The following is a 22,922-nucleotide window of genomic DNA, read 5'->3' on the forward strand; positions in this document are numbered from 1 at the left end:
TGCCCGTCACTCAAACAGCTCCGCGCGGCGTGATTTTCTTTCGTAGCCGCAGTTTGCGAAGACGCTCTCTGATTGGTTTAGCTCCGAAGGGCTCTTCCGCCTTTTACATATATTTTATAATTCTCTGCTTCGAAGTGGTTATGCTTTCTTTGGCCCTCTTTCGAAGTGGGTTGTTATGCTTAGAGTTTATCTTTAGAGCAGGGTGATGGACCACCAGCCCTGATTCCAAACTCTTAAGCATAACCCACTTCGAAATAAGGCCAAAAGCATAACCACTTCGAAGCAGAGAACGTATGTACAAGGCGGAAGAGAGGGTCTTCGCTGTACGCGGGCTAGCCAATCGGAGTCTTCGCAAACTACGGCTACGAAAAAAAAAATCACACGGCAAGCATAGAACTTGCGGTATTTTGAGCTCATAGGAGAGAGCGGGGGGGGGGGGATGAAGGGGGAGTGCGTGAATGAAATTTGATTAGAGCCTTGACGTATCTAGTGGTTGTGGCTCCGTAGCTACAACCACTTACGTCAAGGCTCTAATCAACATGCATTCATTTTATCGCACTGAGCTCTTTCCCCCCGTTCCCCCCTCCCCCTCACGAGCTCCATGTAACGCGGAAGTAAAGTGGTCTATTTTCAGGCTACTATAGCCATAGATATATATAGAAGCCCCGTCCGTGACTGCGATGTGCAAGCCAGGGGCCCCCTGGCTTGCACATCGCAGTCACGAAAGGGGCTAACTACTAACTACTACTGCATTTTATTTTCCAATTTAAGAAACGTTATCCATTTACAGTAAAGTAGAAGTGACAATGAAACAATGAATACTTTAACACCAGTTATGCGTAATCTCTGCAGGGAATCATTTGACAATGGCATATTCAACACAACATTTTACCAGTTTATAATTTTTATTGATTTATCAAGTGCATAGACACAGTGCATAGCGATTTAGATGAAAGCTTAAAATATGATTCGAATTTCCAGTCTTACCATAACGATAAGGCATTGTTCCCACAAACAATTTACTGCCAATATATACAGTAGCCACTAGCCTATACAACCTTGCCTCATGTCGTGTGTAAAAAATAAGTGAAGCTTTTATTAAATTTTTAATATTTATTCAACACTATTTACAAACAACAGTTCACAATTGTATAGGACACATTCAAATTCGTTTTTACTCTTGAACATGAAATAACGGAAGAAAATTACATAATCTCAAATATCTTCATAGGATAATAATCCTGTAACCCTGCATTACTATAACATCCCTGTCCACAGATTGAGTAATTCTGTAAAATGATTGATGAAATTATACATATGATTGGTTCTAATCTTGGGTCGCTCCTTTGAATTAAAACATCCCATTCACATAACAAACGCCATAACGTCATATATCACTTTTAGTCAGAATGCAGTCACCAAGATAGTATATACAAATAAATACATATAATAAATGCATAAGCTATTACTATTATATAGTGCATAAGATATTACGACCATAGATATTACGAAGTGCCAACAATGGGAAAAGCAATATTATATAATGTGGATGAGTTATCCTTCTTTCACAGTATACATCCAATGAAATGCAGGCTCTTGATACAGGAGTCTGTAGGGCTGCACCATTAATTGTCCAGAAATGGCAAAACATTTTTACTGCAATTTCCAAATAACAAGAGGCTGAAATGCTCTCCCTCTCTCGAACAAGCGAGTACACATGCAATGAAATCCCTATCCTTGAACCAGTCTGTACTTAATTCTAGTCCTTTCTGGATTCCCGCCAGCCAATAGCATCATCAAGAAAGTGGTCATCAGAGAAATCACATATTGCATCAGTGACTTTATAAAACACATACATTTGCTTACATAAGTAAATAAAATACCTGAGATAATAACCCCAGTCTCTACAAGTGCTTCAAATGAAGTAGAAAAAAAAGGAAAAAAATGGACAGATTGTAGTATTTGGTATTTGTGTGCAAGGGCAAAAGAGACATAAACCGATTTAATACATTTAGGATTAATTAAGTGGTCAAAGTTCTGGACAGTTTGCTATTACTACTGGGTAAAGGTTAAATATTTACCTCACATCGGGAAAACACCTCATTTCAGCCCTACAGTCCAGTGACTAACAAATAAGGCACCATACCCTTAAGATCCTCTTTTAAAAGCCTTAAAACCTAATCTCCCCTTCCTTTCAGAGAGCTAAGTCCCGTTAATTCTTCAGCTTCCACGCCATGAGCAGGGCGCAGGCACCCACTCCCGCAGCCGTCAGAAAGTACTTTGCATTAGACGACTTCTTGCCAGCGGGTGCCCTCTCCAGTGGCTCCTGTTGGGCCTGTGGCATCAGCTCCAGCAGCGCCTCGACCGCCCCGGGCTCTGAGGGGTGACAGTTCTCACCGGAGGGAGCGTCAGCGATCGACGCGGCGACGGCACAGGTGGGCGGCACGGGTTCGGGCTCTTTATTCAGTGCGCTGGCTGCTTGGCCATTCAGGATTTGAGCCTGTGGCTCCTGGGACACGCCGGCCTCGCCCTGCGACACCTTGCCCTGTGACGCTTCCTCCTGTGACGCCTCGCCCTGCGACACCTCGCCCTGCGACGCCTCGCCCTGCGACGCCTCGCCCTGCGACGCCTCCTCCTGCGATGCCTCGCCCTGTGACGCCTCCTCCTGCGACGCCTCTTCCTGTGACGCCTCCTCCGCCTGGTCGTCACAGCTGTGACACGACGACTCTGGGGACACGGAGGACGCACTTTCGACCATGATCTGGGGCTGGCTGTCGTACCTCTCAAGAGACGGATGGACGGACACGTTCCTATCGTCGTGCGACGCGCTCTGGGTTTGGCCGGCCAGGTTCTGGATGGACGGCTCTTCCATCACGTGAACCACGTTGACCAGCACCTCCTGCTCCCCCAGGGAGCTCTGACAGGAGGACTCGTAGTGGTCCTCCTCGGGCTCGTTGTGGGGGAAAGACGCGGGCTCTGCGACGACGACGACGCCATTCTCCTGACACGGCACGGTTTCGGGCACCGAGGCGGGATCAGAACATGCCACAGCTGCGGCAACCGGGGGGGTGACAGGTTCAGTGTCGAACTCCAGACGGTCGCTATTACCTGAATAAGGTCCATCTTCTGAGGGGGATGGAGGAAGAGTTTCATTATTCTGTTGGAAGCTAATGAGGTGAGTAGGTTTACTCAGACATACATCATCATCATCATCATCGTCATCATCATCGTCGTCATCGTCATCATCGTCAGCACCACCAAGAGAGGCGCACGGTGCTTCTGTACCATCCAGTGGGGGTGAAGTGGTCACCATAGTCTCTGTGCGCCGACTGTTTTCAGTGACCTAGAAGACGTGAAATCAATGTCAAATGTCAGTTTTTCTAATAATTATCAGAGCTGACCCCTATTAGTCGAATAATCGATCGAAAGGAGCCGTAGTCGACTGCGAACCTCTTAGTCGAATGCAAACAATATATATAATAATATATGTTTATTTAAAAAAAAAAAATCATTCTTTCCAAAAGAAAAGAGGCCTAGAAGCGTGGCTAACGCTAATGGCACGCATACCAGAGGCTAACTGCCTAAGAAAACAGGCACAGAAAGAGGATTCCACCCATCTAATGAACACACTAGACTAGACAAATATCAAGATGTATCCATCAGTGGACCAATTGCATGCTTTTCCAGAGGACAAGAAGCCTTCAGTCGACTCCTTCAGACGACATTAAGCACCCCCACAGCCATATTCATTATTACATATTCTTTTTTACATTGACCGTTTAGACTGCATCGTACACAAACAAAGTTATCATATATTATCCACTGGAAAAGTCTTCTCCAAAAAGGAGTTAACATTTACAACATAATTTCATATTCACCTGTGTTGCAATGGGTCGGGAGCCGTCCTCACGTCCCGGGGTCACTCTGTCTGTCGGCGGGGCGGTGTCCTGCACCGAAAGCTTCTCTGGCGGCATCACAGTGGAAAAGCTCTCGGCCGCGTCCGTCTGGGTCGCAGCGGGACTCGGCGGCGGGCTGATCTCCAGTGGTTCCGTCTGGACGGTAGTATCAGGTTGAAGGACGGAAACCTCTGGTTCTGGGGTCACCTCATCACTGACCTCCGAAACCCCGCTGTCCGCAGCGCTCGCTTCCTCCGGAATCACGTCCTCGACCGCGGGGTCGTCTCCCAGAAGGTCGGACTCAGAGTTTTCCTCAGGCTCCTGGTAAACAGGACTCGCTCTGTCTGCCGGCGGTGGTGGTGGTGTGGTGGCGCGGTGGTGTGGGGTTTGAGGAGAGGGAGGAGGTGTTTCTTCATGGGGTTCCACCGTCGCTTGGGGAGACTGTGGTGGCGGAGTAGCAGTGTCTGCGGAGGACGCGGCTTCGGGTCCGGGGCTTGGGGGCGATTCTGGCTGCACAGGAGCTTCCGGTGGGGGTGGGGGTGGGGCCTGGGCGACCGGCTCTGGAGGAGCTGCAGCCTGAACCGAGGGAGCCGGGGCAGCCGCTACAGCTGGACCATCCCCAGCGCTCTCCGGGAGGGACGGGTATCGATCGGCAGAGGGCGCTGGGTGAACATGTGCCTGAACGACGGAAGCGGGGGCCGGGTTGGGACCTAAGGAGAGAGTAAACAGTAACTAGGGATGCACCGAATAGGAAATTCTTGGCCGAAACAGATACCGAAAATAGGAAACAGTTGGCCGAAAAATGAATGCCGAAAGGCCAAAAATGATTAATAGAACTATATATATAATGTATTTTTTTTTGTTCAGCTACCTGATTATGACAAAAGACATGATTATGGCTAAACTTAACTTAAATAATATTAATAATCACTATTATGGGTCCATAAAACATTTATTCAGCACTTTTGAATGCATACATTGATTCCAGACTGACTGCTGAAAGATTGTACAATTTAAACATTTTCTCTTTGCATACAACAAAATGTGCATTAAAGTCAAGTGCATTTTCTTTTCTCTGTAGGATAACTACAACAAAGTGCATTCAGAACAAAGCCAAGGTGCTTTACAACTGCATAAAGCTCTGCACACACGAGAGGGAGAATATCAGACTTATAGCAGACTTAATGATGTTACTGTAGTGGCTACAGTAAGCATTTTATATAAAAGTACTCTGTATTTTTGTATGACAACTAATAAAGAAACTTGAACTACTGTCATAATTCACGGCGTTCTAGCCTACATGGAAGGACTGTTGTATTTACTACATCTCCCGTGACTCTTAGCGGGGGATGACGTAGCTTAACACATTGTGCGCCATAAACGGCGTAAATCGTTATTGTCCGCCATGCGTTGAACGCCAACAGCGGCGTAAATAGTTATTGGGATCAATATTAAATTTTTTCGGCATTCATAATTCATCCAGCCTCCCTCCGGACTGCAGCGGCACCCTGTCTGATATTGCAACGCCTCAATACCGCCGCCTGGTGGATGGTCGGGCGAGTTACACTCACGCCAAACCGGAATTGGCGATCGGTGCATCGAGGAAATTCCTCCGCCAGAGATATATTGTGGCGTGGTTCAATATACACACTTGAGTGCATTTGGATCGCTTTCGAAACGCAATAATCGATATAATTTCGGCGTTTATTGCGTCATACAAACCGGAAATGGATCTAGGAGATCGACGTCAAATAATTGGGATCTTTTTCCTCCAGTCTCATCGGCGAACGGTAAGAGGACACTAACGTTATTTTCAGCCCGATTGTCCATTTCTTTGTTTGCAATCAGTCTGTCCATTTCTTTGTTTGCAATCAGTCTGATCAATATATCAACCCATACTAAATAAAGCAGTTACTGACGATCAAGGAATTATAAACGCCCCCCCCCCCCCCCCCCCCTTTCCTTCACGCATGATGAAGCATAATGTATACCGATTATATACATTTGAATTGTTTAATATAGCGTGTATAGGAAAGAAACGCCAATCGATAATCTATCATATGCGTCAGGGCCTATAACTAGCGTTTTTGGAATTACAGCAGAAAAGCTTAAAAACACTTATATTCTCGATGGTATTAACACAACAATGTGTGAATGAAAAAATATAACGTTCCCACATCCGGAACGATAGATAATCGATGTTGAATGGGCCATAGTAATAGTAATGCAGATATAGCTATAATATTTAAAAAGTTATAGCCCTGCAAAGAAGGTAAACATCTCCATAGGCTTACAGCGGTGGCAGACTGGGTATAATGATGGGCATACTGCGTGGCAATCAATGTGTTAAGAGAGACTGGTGAAAGGAATGGAAGCGTTGTTAGCTAGCTTAATGCTAACGTCGTTAGTTAAAAAGGTTTTTAACCGCAACAGGAATATAGTAATGGCGAGGATATAAAGCATGTTAAAGACGCATTTATTGGACGCTTTGCTCGCAGAGTTTACATAGAAACAGCGCGACTCCCGAGTCCCAAGAGGAGTTATCACAGGCTGCAGAACGCAGGACTGAAGAGCTCACGTTGCGCATGTAATGACTGAAGCCGCGTTTTGATTACATCATCACAACAACACGTTAGGTAGGTTACGAACGTAACCCTGTTCTTTGACAGTGATATTTTTTCGGTGCTAAACTTTTTTAACCATTTTCGGCCGATAATTTTCCGTGGCCGAATATTCGGTGCATCCCTAACAGTAACCATCAATTACTCACATACGTATATATATATATAACTCAATTTCACCAAAGTAACAGTGTTCCCCACAGGTCGATGGGACATTTGCGGCGATGCTGCAAGGTCCAAGATGCACACAATCAATTGGTGGAAAGGAATGTGTAAAACCAACAGTTTTTAGTGATGTTATTGTATCGATCGGCTCGGGGGAATCCGTTTTGAGACGAGTCTGTCTCATGTTGCAGTGAGCAGCACTTTCTTTATCTTCACTGAGGGTTAAGGTCAGGGCCGGGGGGGGTTCCTTTCTTTGTAATGTGACATGTTAACTGTGATAAATAGGCTATACAAATAAACCCATGTATGGGAAACACTGCACATATCCCTTAACGCTTGTATGGAACAAACCTAAGGCAAGCTAGCTAGCTATCCTCAATATCCACTGTGGATGAAGACTTATTTACTTTCAAAAAGCAACAGGGTTCTTATGCTTCTTATCCTCTCATCGTGTTCATTGTTACTTTGAGTAACTTAGAGTAATTTATGATCAATGCTTTTGGCAGTATAGGACTTCATATTACTGTACACAAATTACATGGTATTTACTGTGTAATAACATAGATATAACGCAACCTGGCCATTTCAAGTAAGATATGGTAACAACAACAAGCAGCCTAAATATTTGTAATTGTGGACAAATGTTTTCTAAAAGTAAAACCATGTACTATTATTACCAGATATTACCTGAAATGATCATATTTCTTTAGCATCTTTCATACAAGTGGCAGCTCAAAGTGCTGTGGAAAACACATCTAGAAATAGTCATGAGAACCTTCAGAATAAAAAAAGATACACAACATGGCTAAATTCAACGCATCGCAAAACTTAAAGACTAAAAATAGAATATAATTAAAAAGAATGTGGGAGTTGGGATTATGTCGTGTTGATTATGTAACGTGTCTAGATAAAGAAATAGATAAAAAAGATTATACTGTTCCATACGGAAGCGTATTGCTGCCACACCAGAAAAAAAATATCTGTATCACGTTATAACATAAAGGTTGCACGTTATAACGTGATAACTTCTTGTTTTAACATAAAACATTTCACGTTATAACGTGATAACTTCTTGTTATAACATAAAGGTTTCACGTTATAACGTGATAACTTAAAACAAGAAGTTATCACGTTATAACGTGAAACCTTTATGTTAAAACAAGAAGTTATCACGTGAAACTTTTTATGTTAAAGCAAGAAGTTATCACGTTATAACGTGAAACCTTTATGTTATAACGTGATACAGATATTTCTTTTTTCTGGTGTGGCAGCAATACGCTTCCGTAGTTCCATGCTTTATCCGACAGGTCGTTTCTGTTACACCTACTGTATGCTATCGCCTAGTCATTACCCTGTAATATAAAGTGGTCCTGCGAGCCAGGGAGGATGACTTACTCTGGGCTCTCAGGGAGTTGTATTCCGCTCTGATCTCCGCCGCCATCTCTCTGTGTTCACATTCTTCCAACGCTGTGATGAACTCATCGGGCCAGTTGTCCCTCCTCTTCAGGCAGTCCAGCAGATGCTGCATGGCAACATAATTTCCACTAATCTCCCTCTTTGCCTCTATTTCCTCCTAAAAAGGTCAATTTTTTTTAAGGAAATGTTAACAAATGTATTTGTGGGAGTCGATTATATAATCAAGATCTTGTAATACAATTACTGTGAAAGTTAAATAACAGGACAGGTCATCGTTAGATAACAACTGTGGTCAATGGCCTGTGTCGACGGCATAGACCACTGCACTTCCGTGTTACATGGAGCTCATGGGAGATCGCGGGGGGATAAAATGAATGAATGTTGAATCAACGACCCAAAGTCGATCGGCACTTTCTCGGCCGAGCTATAGTCGCTTTTCCGCACCTACTCCCCAACCGGCACATTTGTCCAGAGACACTCCCTGGGCAATCTGCAGTCTCAGGCATATAAAAAAAGTTATTGGATCATGCGTCTCCAGCGCCCCCACAGCCGTAGCTACAACCACTTACGTCAAGGCTCTAATTAACATTCATTCATTTTATCCCCCCGCGCTCTCCCATGAGCTGAAAATACCAAAAGTGTTGCGGTGGTCTATTGCTCCATATGGGGAGGAAATGAGGAGATAATTCTAAGAATGTATAGAACCTCACCTTGTCGTTGTCCGTCAGGCAGGGGAGGTGGGGCAGGATGTGTCTCACCTTCACCCTGCTCACGATCAGCGCCATCTTCGGCCGCAGGTACCCGTTGTATAGTCTGTCACTGGCGTACGACATCTATGAGGTAAAGAGACAGTGGCAATCGATGAAGATACGATATTAAGACGGAGACGGTTTCAATACTCAGTTCCTGACATACAGTACGTCCATATTTCAACACATCCGGTTCATACCTCACTGTTCATTCTTTTTGCACAGCTTATTGATAGATAGATACTTTATTGCCATTTCAACACATGGTTGATTGGGATTTGTCTCTGTGCAATGCTAATTTCATCATAAAACTGTGGAAAAAACACAGTATAAAAACATACAATATCAAAACATACAAGAATACATACAATGCAATCCCTGTTTCACAAACATTTAAAAATGCTACACAGTGCATAACAGTTTCCGTACCACACAGTCACTGAGAAGGTGAGGACGCTCTCCACAGTGGCTCTGTAGAAGTTGAGCATCGCCTCCCTGGACACCAAACCTTTTAAGTTGGTGCAGGGAGTGGAGCCTCTGGTGGGCCTTGCTGATTATGTGGCTGGTGTTAACTTCCCACAATTTTTTCACATAATGGTGGTGCCAAGGAATTTAAAACCCCTACGCTCTGCATCTTCTGGCTGCCTTAGACCTACTCCTATCCAAGCTCCGGGAGGGTCATCAGAGAAGCCGCCTATTCTCTGTCCTTGCCCCGCCACAATGGTGGAATGAACTACCCACCCACCCCAGTTAGGACAGCAGAATCCCGTCCAATCTTTCGCCGTCGACTAAAGACGCACTTCTTCAACCATTATCTGAAATAAAATTAAAAAAAATAAAAATCTAACCCTAACTAACCTTACCATCATGCACTTGTCCTAATAAACTAACCTACACTGTAACACGCAACACTTTGATGAATATTGTTACAGAACTTGTAAGTCGCTTTGGATAAAAGCATCAGCTAAATCAGGGGTTCCCAAACTTTTCAGGCCAGGACACAGAAAATAAGGCGTCAGAGAGCCGCGGCCCAATGCACATAGTCAGGTTTTTTTTTTTGCCAGGAGACCGATTTTTTTAAGCCAAATATCACTTCAATCCTATTAAGTTAGTTCAAGTTAGTTATTCATTTATATGTGCTATTTATGAGAGGGCTAACTTGCTGCAAACTAATAATGATAATAATAGCCTCATTAAAATACTATTGTTGCTTCGGTTGTTTTCAGCGTTTTATGTGCATAATCTGTTATTTAGTTTGAAATGTTCGTTGAAATAAGTAGATTTTTCGTTTTTGTTTATTTATTAAGTTAATATAAAACCATATAGTCACATTTTAGAATACAATAGAATATAATTTGACTAGAATACAACTAGAAACACTGTCCTGGCCTGCTTCTAAGTTCAGTGGCCTGACAAAAAATAAAAAATAGATTTTTTTTAATCATCTCGCGGCCCACCCGTGGCTGCTCGCGGCCCACCTTTGGGTCGCGACCCCGACTTTGGGAACCACTGAGCTAAATGACTAAATGTAAATGTAAAACGATCTACTCTCTCCACCTGCTGGCCATTTACAGATGAGGGTGGACCGCCTCCCCGCGCCGGAAGTAAACTATAATTTCCGTCGTCTTGAGCAGGTCGTTGGCTGCATTCAGCTTTCCCCCCCTCATCATTGTCTTCCCTCGAGTCGAGGAGGGTATCCCCAAAATGTCCAGGATGAAAAATGGCTGCCAAATAAAGTGGGATTCGGTTCCAACTTTTGTAAGGAAGGGAGCGTTTAACATCCTCTTGATCCCTTGTTTCTCCTCCCTTCCAGGGCATCTCCAGGTTTCAAAAAGTTAAGTTGAAGACGTTAAGATTAAGACATTTTTAATACCACTTTCATGACCATACTAGCAAAAAAAAAAAAAAAAAAAAAAAAAAAAAAAACAGACTTGTGCAGCAATTTAAATTCTCGTGTGTTCCATACAAGCTCTCGGTAGCCCCCGCAAAACAACAACTACAATACAAAAACATTTCATATATTTAACATTATTTCATTTCCCCACAGCTGAGCTGCCCCTCGCAACAAATGTAATACATGTGCAAATTAAATTGAAAATTATGAATTTAATACTTTAAGACGTTTTAATACCCCGCAGATACCCTGAAAGTGCAAGCTTCTAGCATGAAGTGTATCCCACAATCCAATGCTCCACACCGAATCGGTCACCGAATCAGACGACAGTATGATGGCTAACAATCATGCCTATTAACTCTTTCAGTGCCACTCACGAGATTTCTCGTGTTTTTTTATAGGTGGTTGCTAGCCACTCACGAGATTTCTCGGAATTTTTTTTTTTTTTTGCGATCTGAAAAATTATTGCATCACCCGAGCCTACCCGAGTATTGCCGAGCTGCGCCGGTGATCACTGTGGAAAAAAGCGCCCCCTGTCGTCTCCCAGATGACATAAGTGATTTTGGAATGGACTCAATGAAAATGAATGGGGAAAAAAATCCGGTACTCCACATTTTCCAGTTCACTGATCCAGCCGGGGTTACTAGAGTTCATTCTGGAGCCTCAGATCTCCACGGATCATGGAGAACCACTGTGTCGCGTTGGATCCATACACGTATCGATTTTTTCGAATGGTGATCAGGAATTGGAATATACCAGTTGGATACCATCTGATGTCAGGTAAGGACTCTATGTTATCAGTGGTAGGATAATCAGAGTAATTTTGATGAAGTTATAAGCTGTTTTGTGAAATCTCTTCTTTCGTTTTCACTGTAAAAGTCCGAGAGGAAATCAACAAGGCGATTGTCCGCGCGCGGCCGTAATGTGCGTGCGTGCACGTATAATATTGATCATCTAGCGTTTATTTGAAAACGATTCATAAAAAGGCCGACGAATATCAACGTTGTGGAATATTCCACTAAAAGACGATTTTCATAGAATGCTCCAGAATGAGTTGTTTTTTATATCAAAACGGGGGCTTTTCTAACTGCTCTGAAACGGCAACGACGCGATAAAAAAACAATCTGCCTTCACAGCACTGTCTGGAACATAGTCTTTGATAATGCGATGGGCAGATTAGACACATAGCCATAATTTAAAACATAGATTAGGCGATATTAACGTTAACATTGGCGCGGATGGTGGCATTCAAGCGGTAAAATGGAAAACCAGGCATGGCATTTAAAGAGTTAATGAGTAACCTATTGACAGCTTTCAGTTGATACTTTAGTTTCTTTATTTCAAGTCCTTGTCTGTAAAAACAAGCACATTTAAAATCAGCCTGTAAAAACAAGCACAAAAGAAATCACCCTGTAAAAACAAGCACATTTAAAAAAGCTTAATAATGCAAATATTTGAATGAGATCTAAGGGCCGTTCCATTCCCACTGGAGGTGGTGCCTCTCTTGTTCTTTTCTTGCAGAGAAGGGTTTACTTGTTGTACCCATGCACTTTTAAACTTATCACATTGGCTTTTGACTGGGTTTCACAGGCTCATGATGAATATGGTTAAAATCCATATAATAAGGCCATGTGAATTTTCAATACGGGTGTAGATGCCGTATATTAGAGAGAGAAATAGACCGAAACAAGAGTTATGAGATTTTTACTTGACGGCAGTGCGATCGGGAGCACCTTCTGCACCTAATAATAATAATGATAATTCATTTATTTTGTATAGCGCTTTTCAAAGACCCAAAGTCGCTGACAATAGGCAAAAAAGAAACAAAGAAAACAAAGAAACATAGAACCACAGGGAAATGGAGGACAATAAGAAATACACAGGAACATAAAACCATGAGTAACGGTCGGATAACAAATACGGGAGTGAGTAGGGGAGAGCAAGGGAAAACCAAGGGGGGTGCAGGAGAGGAGAGAACGTGGGGCAGGGGGAAATGGTGGCGAGTTGGAGGAGGGTGGTTATGGGTAAGGAAGGTTGAATGCTTGGGAGAACAGGTAGGTTTTGAGTCTTGATTTGAAGGTGGAGAGTGAGGGAGAGTCTCTGATGGTCTGAGGGAGGGAGTTCCAGAGTCGGGGTGCAGCTCGTGAGAATGCCCGGTCACCAAAACTTTTGAGTTTGGATGACGGGACAGTGAGGGAAAGAGTGGAAGAGGACCGGAGGGAATGGGTGGGGTGGGGCGGTAGGGGAGAAGGAGGTCAGTCAGGTAGGGGGGGGCCAGGCTATGGAGGGCTTTGAAGGTGAGGAGCAGTGTTTTGAAGTTAATGCGTTCCTTGATCGGGAGCCAGTGGAGGGAGTGGAGGACAGGGGGAGTGTTCGCGGGACCGGGTGTTAGTGAGGAGGCGGGCGGCTGAGTTTTGGACCATCTGCAGTTTATGGAGGGAGCGGGAGGTGATGCCAGTGAGGAGGGAGTTACAGTAGTCCAGGCGGGAGGAGATGAAGGCGTGTATGAGGGATTCAGCAGCAGGCGGGGAGAGGCAGTGACGGATTTTGGCAATGTTGCGGAGGTGAAAATATGAAGTTTTGACAATGGAGCGGACATGGGGGTCAAATGAGAGGGTGGGGTCGAGGATGACACTGAGGTTGCGGACTAGGGGGGAGGGTGGAGTCATTGATGGCGAGTGTGATGGGTCCGGATCACCTATGCATGTCTGACCGCTCTGGTAGGGGCATGAGATCACTTTGAATTGCCCTGTTGAAAGTGGTAGTAGGGGCATCAGATGTCTTTTGAATTGCCCTGCTGAAAGTGGTAGGGGCATTAGATGTCTTATGAATTGCCCTGCTGAAAGTGGTAGGGGCATCAGATCGCTTTGAATTGCCCTGCTGAAGGCCGTTAGATTCCCACTGAAGGTGTTGCCTCTCTGTTCTTTTCTCGCAGAGAACCGGAAGGGTAGAGCCATATGAAATCCGTTTAATTTTTTTCCAAATTCCATTTTATTTTTTTCCAAATTCCGTTTTTTCCGTTTTCATATTTCAGAATTCTGTATTTTGCTTTGTACGCTCATTTTACCATCAGAAATAGTGTCTAATAAGTGGGAATGAATAAATGTCCACAATTTAATAAGATATAACAGTCCATTTAATAGGGCTGTCTTAAATACTTCGAAGCTTCGAAGCTTCGTTCGATGGGCATGGGATTCGAATATGAAAATTAAATTAGATTAAAAAAATAATAATAATTATATATATTTTTGCAAAATCAACTCTGCCTCTCTTTGTTAATTACAACAAGCAATGCTGTTTGTTATTTAAGATGAGGTCGGACTCGGCACTGACAGATTTGTGTTCATTGTGCTGCTTTTATAAAGCCTCAAATGATGGCTTACAATATTTCATGAAAGCAAAGTGTTTTGTTTGTCTAAGATTTAAAAAGGTTTAAACTTTACAGCACCGACAAAGTTGAACAAAGTGCTGTACAAGTCCCACAACATAAAAAAAAAAAAGTAAAAAAAAAAAAAAAAAAAATTTTTTTTTAGTTGATTCCATTTTTATTGCTCAATTCCGCGATTCCGTCCGCGATTGCGGATTCCATATGGCTCTACGGAAGGGTTTACTTGTTGTACGTCTGGAGTTTCATCACCAGAGGGCTCACTAATCAAGGCAAAAGGAATTGTTTTATTTGGTCCAGTGAAACTGAAAAACAGCCAACATTTCCCTTTCGTTTCAGTGGGAGAAGGTTCTGTGCCTTCCTTTTCAACAAGGGTTGGAGGAAAGTAAAGGGTTAAAGTTAAAGGGTTCTGCAGAGTATTTCTACTTTTAGTTGAGTAAAGGATTTGAGTTACTTCTTCCACCACTGCTGCTGCTTTTAACCACAGTCTGCAGATAGCTAAATTGTCAAAGTCAAGTCAAGTTTAAGTTCAAGTTTATGTGGATCCCCATTAGCTGTTACAAATGGCAACAGCTACTCTTCCTGGGGTCCACACAAAACAAATACAAACTAGGGCTGGGCGATATGGCCAAAAACGTTATCGCGATAAATTTTTTTTCATATAACTCGATATCGATAATTATCGTCGATATAATGTCTGTCAAGTTTAATTAACTTCTTATGCCCGGCGCCGATGGACGGGCTATTAATAGACTTGTTTTGCTGCTGCGAATGTCTCGAGTTGATGTCGTCATCAGTCCGTGCACGTTAGCAGTTGGCCAGAGCAAGCGGTGTATTCCATGACAATGTACTAAATATGACCCTAAAATACTCTGTTCCGCCCCAATACATTGCAACGACGTCCACCGTATACCCCACTACTATAACCGTGGCCTCAGAATTCACGCCACACACCCACTCGGCACGTAAACTATAAAATAGCGCCGTGCAAGCTCATTATCCTAGCCAGCCTTGTTTCCAACGCACTAAATATGACCCTAAAATACTCTGTTCCGCCCCAATACATTGCAACGACGTCCACCGTATACCCCACACTACTATAACCGTGGCCTCAGAATTCTCGCCACACACCCACTCGGCACGTAAACTATAAAATAGCGCCGTGCAAGCTAATTATCCTAGCCAGCCTTGTTTACTACTTGAGTCTCCTTCCGCTGTCTGCCATCTCCTTCACTGATTGGTTGTTAGTGCGTGTGCTCATATCCAAGCTTGGAAAATCGATATATCGAAACTTTGCGACCACGTTTCATGTTTATTTCGAGGAAATAATTTATCGCGATAGTTATCGTTAGCGTTTTATCGCCCAGCCCTAATACAAACAAACATAATTCAAAATAAAACCAACAATAACAAACATAGAAACAATATACATAACATAATCAAACATAATTCACCTCGCCCCAACCAACCAACCCACCTCATTACATACCAAAATATTACAAAATGACTAGTAAAATAATCAAATGTTATATATATCAAGAATTGTGCCTGTAGTCTCTGTATCCAAAAGTAATCTTTTGACTTGCTTTTAAAGCTTTCTTTACTTGTTGCTTGAGTAATTTCATATGGCAATCTATTCCACTGTGAGATGGCCCTATACATAGCAGTTCTTGTCTTCTTTTCATTGCATTTGATCTCGGTAGAGGAATTGAAACATGCCCCCTGTCTTGTCCTGCGCTCATGTCTGTCTTGGGAAAAGGTTATTCTTGAGTACAGGCAGTTTGGTTGTTTCGACAGTTATATTCCTGAATAATGTTAGTAGGCTGTGTGTCGATCTGTCCTCAAGTCAAGTTTAATTGTAAAAAAATAAATAAATAAAAAGCCCCAAATCACAACATTACTTGTCTCAACAGGCTTCACAAGCCCACAATGGAACAACACCCCCTGACCTCAATTCTCAATGCAGATGAGGAATAACTCCCAACAAAAACCTTAACCGGTTACAGACGCTTGTCATAACATCATTTGATCCAACATAAATGGGTAGGAACCCTGCCATTAACCCTTTCACTACAGGTTAACATTTCACTACCACACTACAGAAGGTTAACCCTTTCACTACCACACTACAGGAGGTTAACCTTTCACTACCACACTACAGAGGGTTAACGCTTTCACTACCACACTACAGATTGTGAACAACAAGTCAGCAGGAGGGGTACATCTCTGGCAGCTAAGGGTCAGTGGCATTGTTCGTCAAACAGTGTCGAGCTTGAGTGTTACACTCAGAGTGCAATGAGTGCATAGTAGTATATACACAACACACGTTAGCAAGATAGGTAGTAGTATAACAGTACTGTATATTTGTATGTCGTGTGTATGTCATAATTAAATGTCATGATGAATTGAAAATGGGGGACCCTGATGTAAACAAGACGAAAGTCTCTCTCTGGTCTGCATCCCCTTAACAATTCTGTGCATTGAGTCGTACTGTATTGTACCCATGCTGCAATCCGTTAATAAAGTTATCAATCAATCAATAAGAATAGTAGTATTAGGGTACATAATAGTAAAGGGTTAGTATTTTCTTTTCTTCAGACCTACATGTTTTATTAATTTATGATAGGGTAAGACAATTCTAAAAAGCATATTTTCTACAAATCACTCTTTCAGAATGAAGGCCTATGTGAATAAACCCAATTTAATAGGGTTAATCTGGTTTAAAGAATGTACAGCTGCAACTCTCCCTTTTAGGAAGAGGAAACACTGCTGATACAGTTCAAGGTTGCGATTCCAACCAGTCTTGATTAGCAAAGGGCCGGACAGGCCCTGACTGGTACAGTAACTGATTAATCACCTCCAGGTGGCTTATAATGTTGCTGCTGTCACGATAGGAAGACGCTGCCTCACCAAATAGTATAACTTTTCAGGAATTGAGAATTTGCTTCTCCCTCGATAATTTGACTGAATGAATCTAATTTGACACCCGTGCACTTAATTGGCTTTTGAATGGGTTTCACATGCTCTGAGGTCATGCATATGGTTCAAAATCCAAATAAGGCCATCATGTGAACTTTCAATACAGGTATAGATACTGTATATTTGAGGGAGAAATAGACCGAAACTAGAGTGATGAGATTTTTTGGTTTTTACTTGACGGCAGTGAGATCAGGAGCAATCACATAGCCACTTCTGCACCTATGCACATAGCTGTCAACTCTCACGGTTTTACCGGGATTCTCCTGTTTTTTCGACCCTCTGCACGGCCTCTTCACGGCTCACGGATTGGTACGTATTTTGTACTTATTATTATTATTTTTTATTTATTTTTTTACAAAATGGGTGCAATTCTCCTCCGTGACGACAGGTGGCAGCAGTGTAGATTAGACCGTTATCACAGGAAGTCAGACCGTTGCGACCAGAAGAAGACAGCGACGCGACCGGATAAAGCTCAGAGCTCAGGGGAGCGAGTACTAGTAGACGCACCGAGGCGGCCGCGGACCGAGGGTGTCAAATCAACTTAGCCAGTGTCTCTTGATTGCCCACTCTGTGGCTTTTGTCTCTGGAACAAAAGGTTTGCAAATCTTCTGTGGATAAAACAATACAAATGCAGGAATGTGTAAATGTATTGGTTGGTGAACACTAACAGCCGTTTGCTCCTGCTCCTGCCATTCCTCCACGGATAGCATGCCTTCACTGACGCCCAATTTCCTGAATGCGATTTATACATATAAATAAATTGATCCGTTTTAAAAGTTGTCGTGAATTGTCATGGTATGACAAATACAGTTACTGGTAACTCGCAGGCATTGCAGAGATATTGAGGAAAAACACAAAATCGCATTGGCTTTTTTTCTATCTCATTTTTCTCTGTAGAATGAATGAAAACTTTATTTAACAGATTGCAGAATGGGTACAATACAGTACGGCTCAATACAGACATACTACACAGACATAATAGACACACACTGTTCCAAAAATGATATTCCCATTTCCCACTGCTAAATTAATGACCATAGGTATTTTTTATAGCTTTTTCAGGAACATGGCATGTCTTTTTTTATCATGCATATCCTGTGTCTATATTTTTTTGCATTTTGCACAATCAATGCGGGCGTGACCAGCTGCATTTCACTGTATGTGACAAATAAACCTCTTGATTCTTCTTGAGTTGTCGTATTAATATGTAGCCTACAGTGATGAAGGTATAAAGACACTGGTAATACATTGATTGATTGCTAACTTTAACAGATCAATACAGTATTGTGCAATACACAATTGTTAAGGGGATGCAGACCAGAGAAGGACTTCTTCCCCCATTTTCAATTCATCATAACATTTATGTATGAATTGTAAGATTTCAATAAATATGAACATGTTAATGCTACTACTACATAAACTGAATTTATACTGAATTTGTCTTACACTTAATGCAGGGATGTTCACAGCATTTCACTTTCAACCAGGTATCTGATTAATTTAATGTAGCAACTAGTTCACCCAGTCCTTGTTGGACTGATAACTTTAAGTGGTTGCCTAGTGGAGATTTAGGATTCACTGACTGTAGACTGTAAGAAAAAAAGCTGCAAGAAAACTAAATGTCTGGCATCTATGGTTTCCAAATACTGTCAAATTACAGTAAAATCAAATGCATTTACAGATTACAACCTTTATTTAATGGTTAATATTTTGATAAAAGGTAATTTACTGTATTTTTATAGCATTTACACTCTACACAGTAGGAAAACAAAATAATACCGGTTTTGACCAGCAGCGACGAGGCAGCTCCATTGGGAGGGGGCGGGGCCGGGTGGGAGGGGGCGGGGCCGGGTGTGAGGGGGCGGGGCCAGGATAAGGGGCGTGGCTCAAACCTGCACGTTTTTTCAAATCAAAATGTTGACAGCTATGCCTATGCATGTCTGACCGCTCTGGTAGGGGCATCAGATGTCTTGTGACTTGCCCTGCTGAAAGTGGTAGGGGCATCAGATGTCTTGTGACTTGCCCTGCTGAAAGTGGTAGGGGCATCAGATCGCTTTGAATTGCCCTGCTGAGGTTTCTTACATCTTTTTTTCTCCCCCGTTTCCACTGAGGGTCAATGTCCGTTGTAACGCGTGCCAATTTAAAGCCCTTTGCTTTTAGACATGCAACTGTGATTAAAGGACCACACCAGTCTTTTTGACTCGTAGGTTCCAAGTAATTTTTCCCTTGAGAGGTCCTTATTTTTCACAATAATTTACCGTTACCATGCCATAGGCTTCCGTTGTATCTGAAAATGAGCCTTAAACACCACATAAACCCTTGAGTCACCACTCGCCACTCATCTGACTAACGTCTGAGGTGCATATTATTTGTCTGAAAAGGTTTTGTTCCCCCCTGAGAAGTTGCTCCATCGTGCCTCAATACTAAGAATGAAGAGGAGGAAGTCTTCCCTCCGATACTGTATTATATTATATTATATATCACAACATGGCAAAACCTTTCAGAAGACAAGTGACACGTAACAGTAGCATGTGTCGTGGATGCTAGCACATTACATTAGCATGTCATTTTAGTTATGTGTGGTGACTTTCGTGGGTTTATGCGGTGTAGACACATTTTCAAAATACACCGGAAGCCAACGGCTGTGGTGAATCAGCAGAAAATACCTACCAAATGTTTCGGCAAGAGTAAAAAGATGATGTTAGAAAGAAGGGTGCCTTGATATACAAGTACAAATGTACAGGCACTTTGCACCACAAGGGCTAGCATCAGCCGACAGGCACTTTAAGGCAATATGCACTTTAAACTGAAACACTGAGCTATTTATTTTAGGTACTGTAGCATTTTTTTCTTTTTAATTGTTTGTGTAAAACTTTTATTGTGGGGATTGTATTGCATGTATTCTTGTGTTTTTATATTGTATGTTTTTATAATACATGTACTGTATGTGCTGGCACCAAGACAAATCCCAATCAACCATGTGTTGAAATGGCAATAAAGTTTTCTATTCTATTGATCTTTGTATCAAGGAAAGAGTGACTTGGAATCCACATGTCAGAAACACTGTATGGGCTGAAACAAACAAACCTGACTTGACTTGCTTGGGTACTCAAACAGAGCAACAGGATTAACTGCACGCGTCCTGTCCTGTTTTACCAACACACCCCCATGACATTGGGACAGAAGATGGCCTTTTCACGATCCGAGTGGAGAACTACATACATGTGTTGTTGAATACACTTTAAATCCTTCCCTCTGTTTATATGTATACAGTGAGTCAGCTGATAATAATCTTCTGCCGCCAAGTTCAGTCGGGAGAAACCCTTTAACGCTTAACAGGATATCCTGTCTATACTGGTCTATGGCAAGAGCATGTTAGGGTCCTATAATCTGTGGCAGCTAAAGTCTACCGTGACTATACCTGGCTCACAGTGGTTGGAAGACACACACAAGTGACACTGGCACATTTTTAGGCCACTACTGCCTTCTGAGACAGTTGGAGGTCTATGCCTCATTAACAGTGTCTCAAAATGGAGACACAGAGTGATAGTGGTAGCAACCAAAGAGCAAAGTCTTTTGCCTTTGAACTGCTGTGTGCAATCTGTGTATCATTACTGCTGTGTATCATTTCCAACAGAAACTACTGCGTGGTATTTGCAACCTCACAAGAGGAGACCTTCTTGTTACCTTTACGCTTAGTCATTTGAGCTGATGCTTTTATCCAAAGCGACTTACAAGTCAGCAGGGAGGGGTACATCTCTTGCAACTAACTGGGTTAGTGGCTTTGTTCGTCAAATAGTATTGAGTGTTACACTCTGAGTGCATAGTAGTATAGACTAGCACGATAGGTAATAGTATAAGTAAGATATAAGACCTTATACTGTCCACTGTTGGATATAATGGAATCAATATTATTCAATGTGATGAGATGCTAATAAACAAAGACGACAAGTGAAATGTTGAAATGAGGGGGAAAGGCTCCTTGACACAAGGGCAATTCGGCTATAAAGAGCAGTGCCAAAAGATTGTCCTCTAAAACTACTAGGTCAAGACAGGAGACAGCCCTTTCTTGTTGGCAGTCACCTTGAGTTTCTCTTAATCGTTCAACTTTGTGTCAGATTTCAAGCACTTGTCATTGTTCAGGTAAATGAAAAAAAAAAGTTATTTGCTTTCAATTTCAATTATAGTGTGCAAACGTACAAACAAAACAGCTATGGGTTATTATTAAAACCTGCAAAAAAAAGTACATCCTTATTATGATGATAATTGAGAACAAAGCTTTTCCAATCTTACAGAAGATCACTTGACTCTTAACAAAGTTACTACACTACTGCTGTTAAGGAACGCCTAGTTACCACGACCAAGCGAATGTAACAGCTGCAGGGAAAGCCTGAATTAATCTAATTTAAAGCATTTTTGTAATGCTATCTTGCAGGCTATGACTAGATATGACTAAAATACAAAGTATCTTCCTCCTCGTACGCAGTTCCCCCACTGTGTCATTCAATGACAACCCTAAAACAATCACAAATGGGATCTCTAAGGCGCAATATCATTCCAATAGAAAGCTCACCTTTCGTGCAGAGAGGTTCAGCAACAATCCGGGGAATCAGAAGCTATTCCTGCTGTCGATCGAGCCTCGTGCTTTGTGGCTTCTGGGAGGCGTGGCCACGCACATCTGCGCCACGCGGTCACGCCCAGACGTCCGGTTTCTCGGTCGCCATTGGAGGACAACGCCGTCTATAAAAAGAGGACCAATTAGAAATGTTTCTCCGCTCTGGGAGGCAGTCGCTAGTTAATAATCCTTGACCCCGATCGTGACCTTTCCTCCCGCTGACCCGATGAGAGGCCAACTAGCTTTGAGTTAGAATTAGACCACTGCTTTACATCTGTCCCTAAACCGAGGGCTAATCCTTTCTTTCACATGGACAGTGTTAGGGAACAAACTGTTTATTCTTTGCACCAAATAGAGACTAGATTATCACCGTAATAAGTTTATTTTCAGAAGTAAACTGTCATACAGCTGTACTGTATTGTACCCATTATGCAATCTGTTAATAAAGTTTTCAATCAATCAATCAATCAATCAATCAATCAATCAATCAATCAATCAATACAGGCTATTCATTTAGCCAATGAATAAGGGGTGTATATTATACAAACAATAAAGAAGCTTTCAGACAGAAAAATAAACAAACAAACAAACAAACAAACACACACCCAAGGTTCATGAGAACAATTTCATGAACAAACACTCTACATGAATGCCAGACAATGTTTACATATTTTGAAACCCTTAAATGATCGTTTTTAAAATGATCAAATGACCGCATTGAGGGGGGGGGGGGGGGGGACAATCAAACAATGGATTTATTTGACAACTAGGGCTATAGGGCACTGGATTATTGGCCTGCTGGATAGCATAAAGTTGTAATTGATTGATTGATTGAAAACTTTATTAACAGATTGCAGAATGGGTACAGTACAGTACAGCCCAATACATACAATTGTTAAGGGGATGCAGACCAGAGAAAGACTTTCGTCTTGTTTACATCAGGGTCCCCCATTTTCAATTCATCGTAACATATATGACATACACGACATACAGATAGACAGTAAACGTGAGATAACTTAAAAAGTTGGATGTATGCACACCATAAACGAATACAAAACCGACAGTGAAATGAGAATCATATAACAATACAGTAGTATGTCGATATAGTGTGTGGACTACCTATTTCTAACCAGAAGGTGGCACTATAGACTCGTTTAGTGAGTCAGTCGGCCTGCAGCTGATCAATCTGTCTTTCTACTCAT

At 42.3% G+C, this 22,922-nt stretch overlaps 1 protein-coding gene across 2 annotated transcripts; it reads right to left on the reverse strand.

Annotated features, from left to right (window-relative positions):
* Positions 1-928: 928 nt before the first annotated feature.
* Positions 929-21,750, reverse strand: mavs (mitochondrial antiviral signaling protein). 2 transcript variants are annotated; one of them, XM_084310886.1, is made up of 5 exons: positions 21,679-21,750; positions 8,809-8,931; positions 8,078-8,255; positions 3,879-4,606; positions 929-3,343 (listed from the first exon to the last, which is right to left on the reverse strand). In XM_084310886.1, exons 2-5 carry the CDS (start codon positions 8,929-8,931, stop codon positions 2,213-2,215), a joined length of 2,160 nt encoding a protein of 719 aa, XP_084167012.1. In that variant the 5' UTR covers positions 21,679-21,750; the 3' UTR covers positions 929-2,212. The 2 variants fall into 2 exon arrangements, with proteins under 2 accessions (XP_084167012.1, XP_084167011.1); XM_084310885.1 differs by lacking the exon at positions 21,679-21,750 and adding an exon at positions 9,048-9,101.
* Positions 21,751-22,922: the final 1,172 nt, after the last annotated feature.

Source organism: Notolepis coatsorum, assembly GCF_963971535.1.
Source record: "Notolepis coatsorum genome assembly, chromosome: 3".
Taxonomy (NCBI): Eukaryota; Metazoa; Chordata; class Actinopteri; order Aulopiformes; family Paralepididae; genus Notolepis; species Notolepis coatsorum.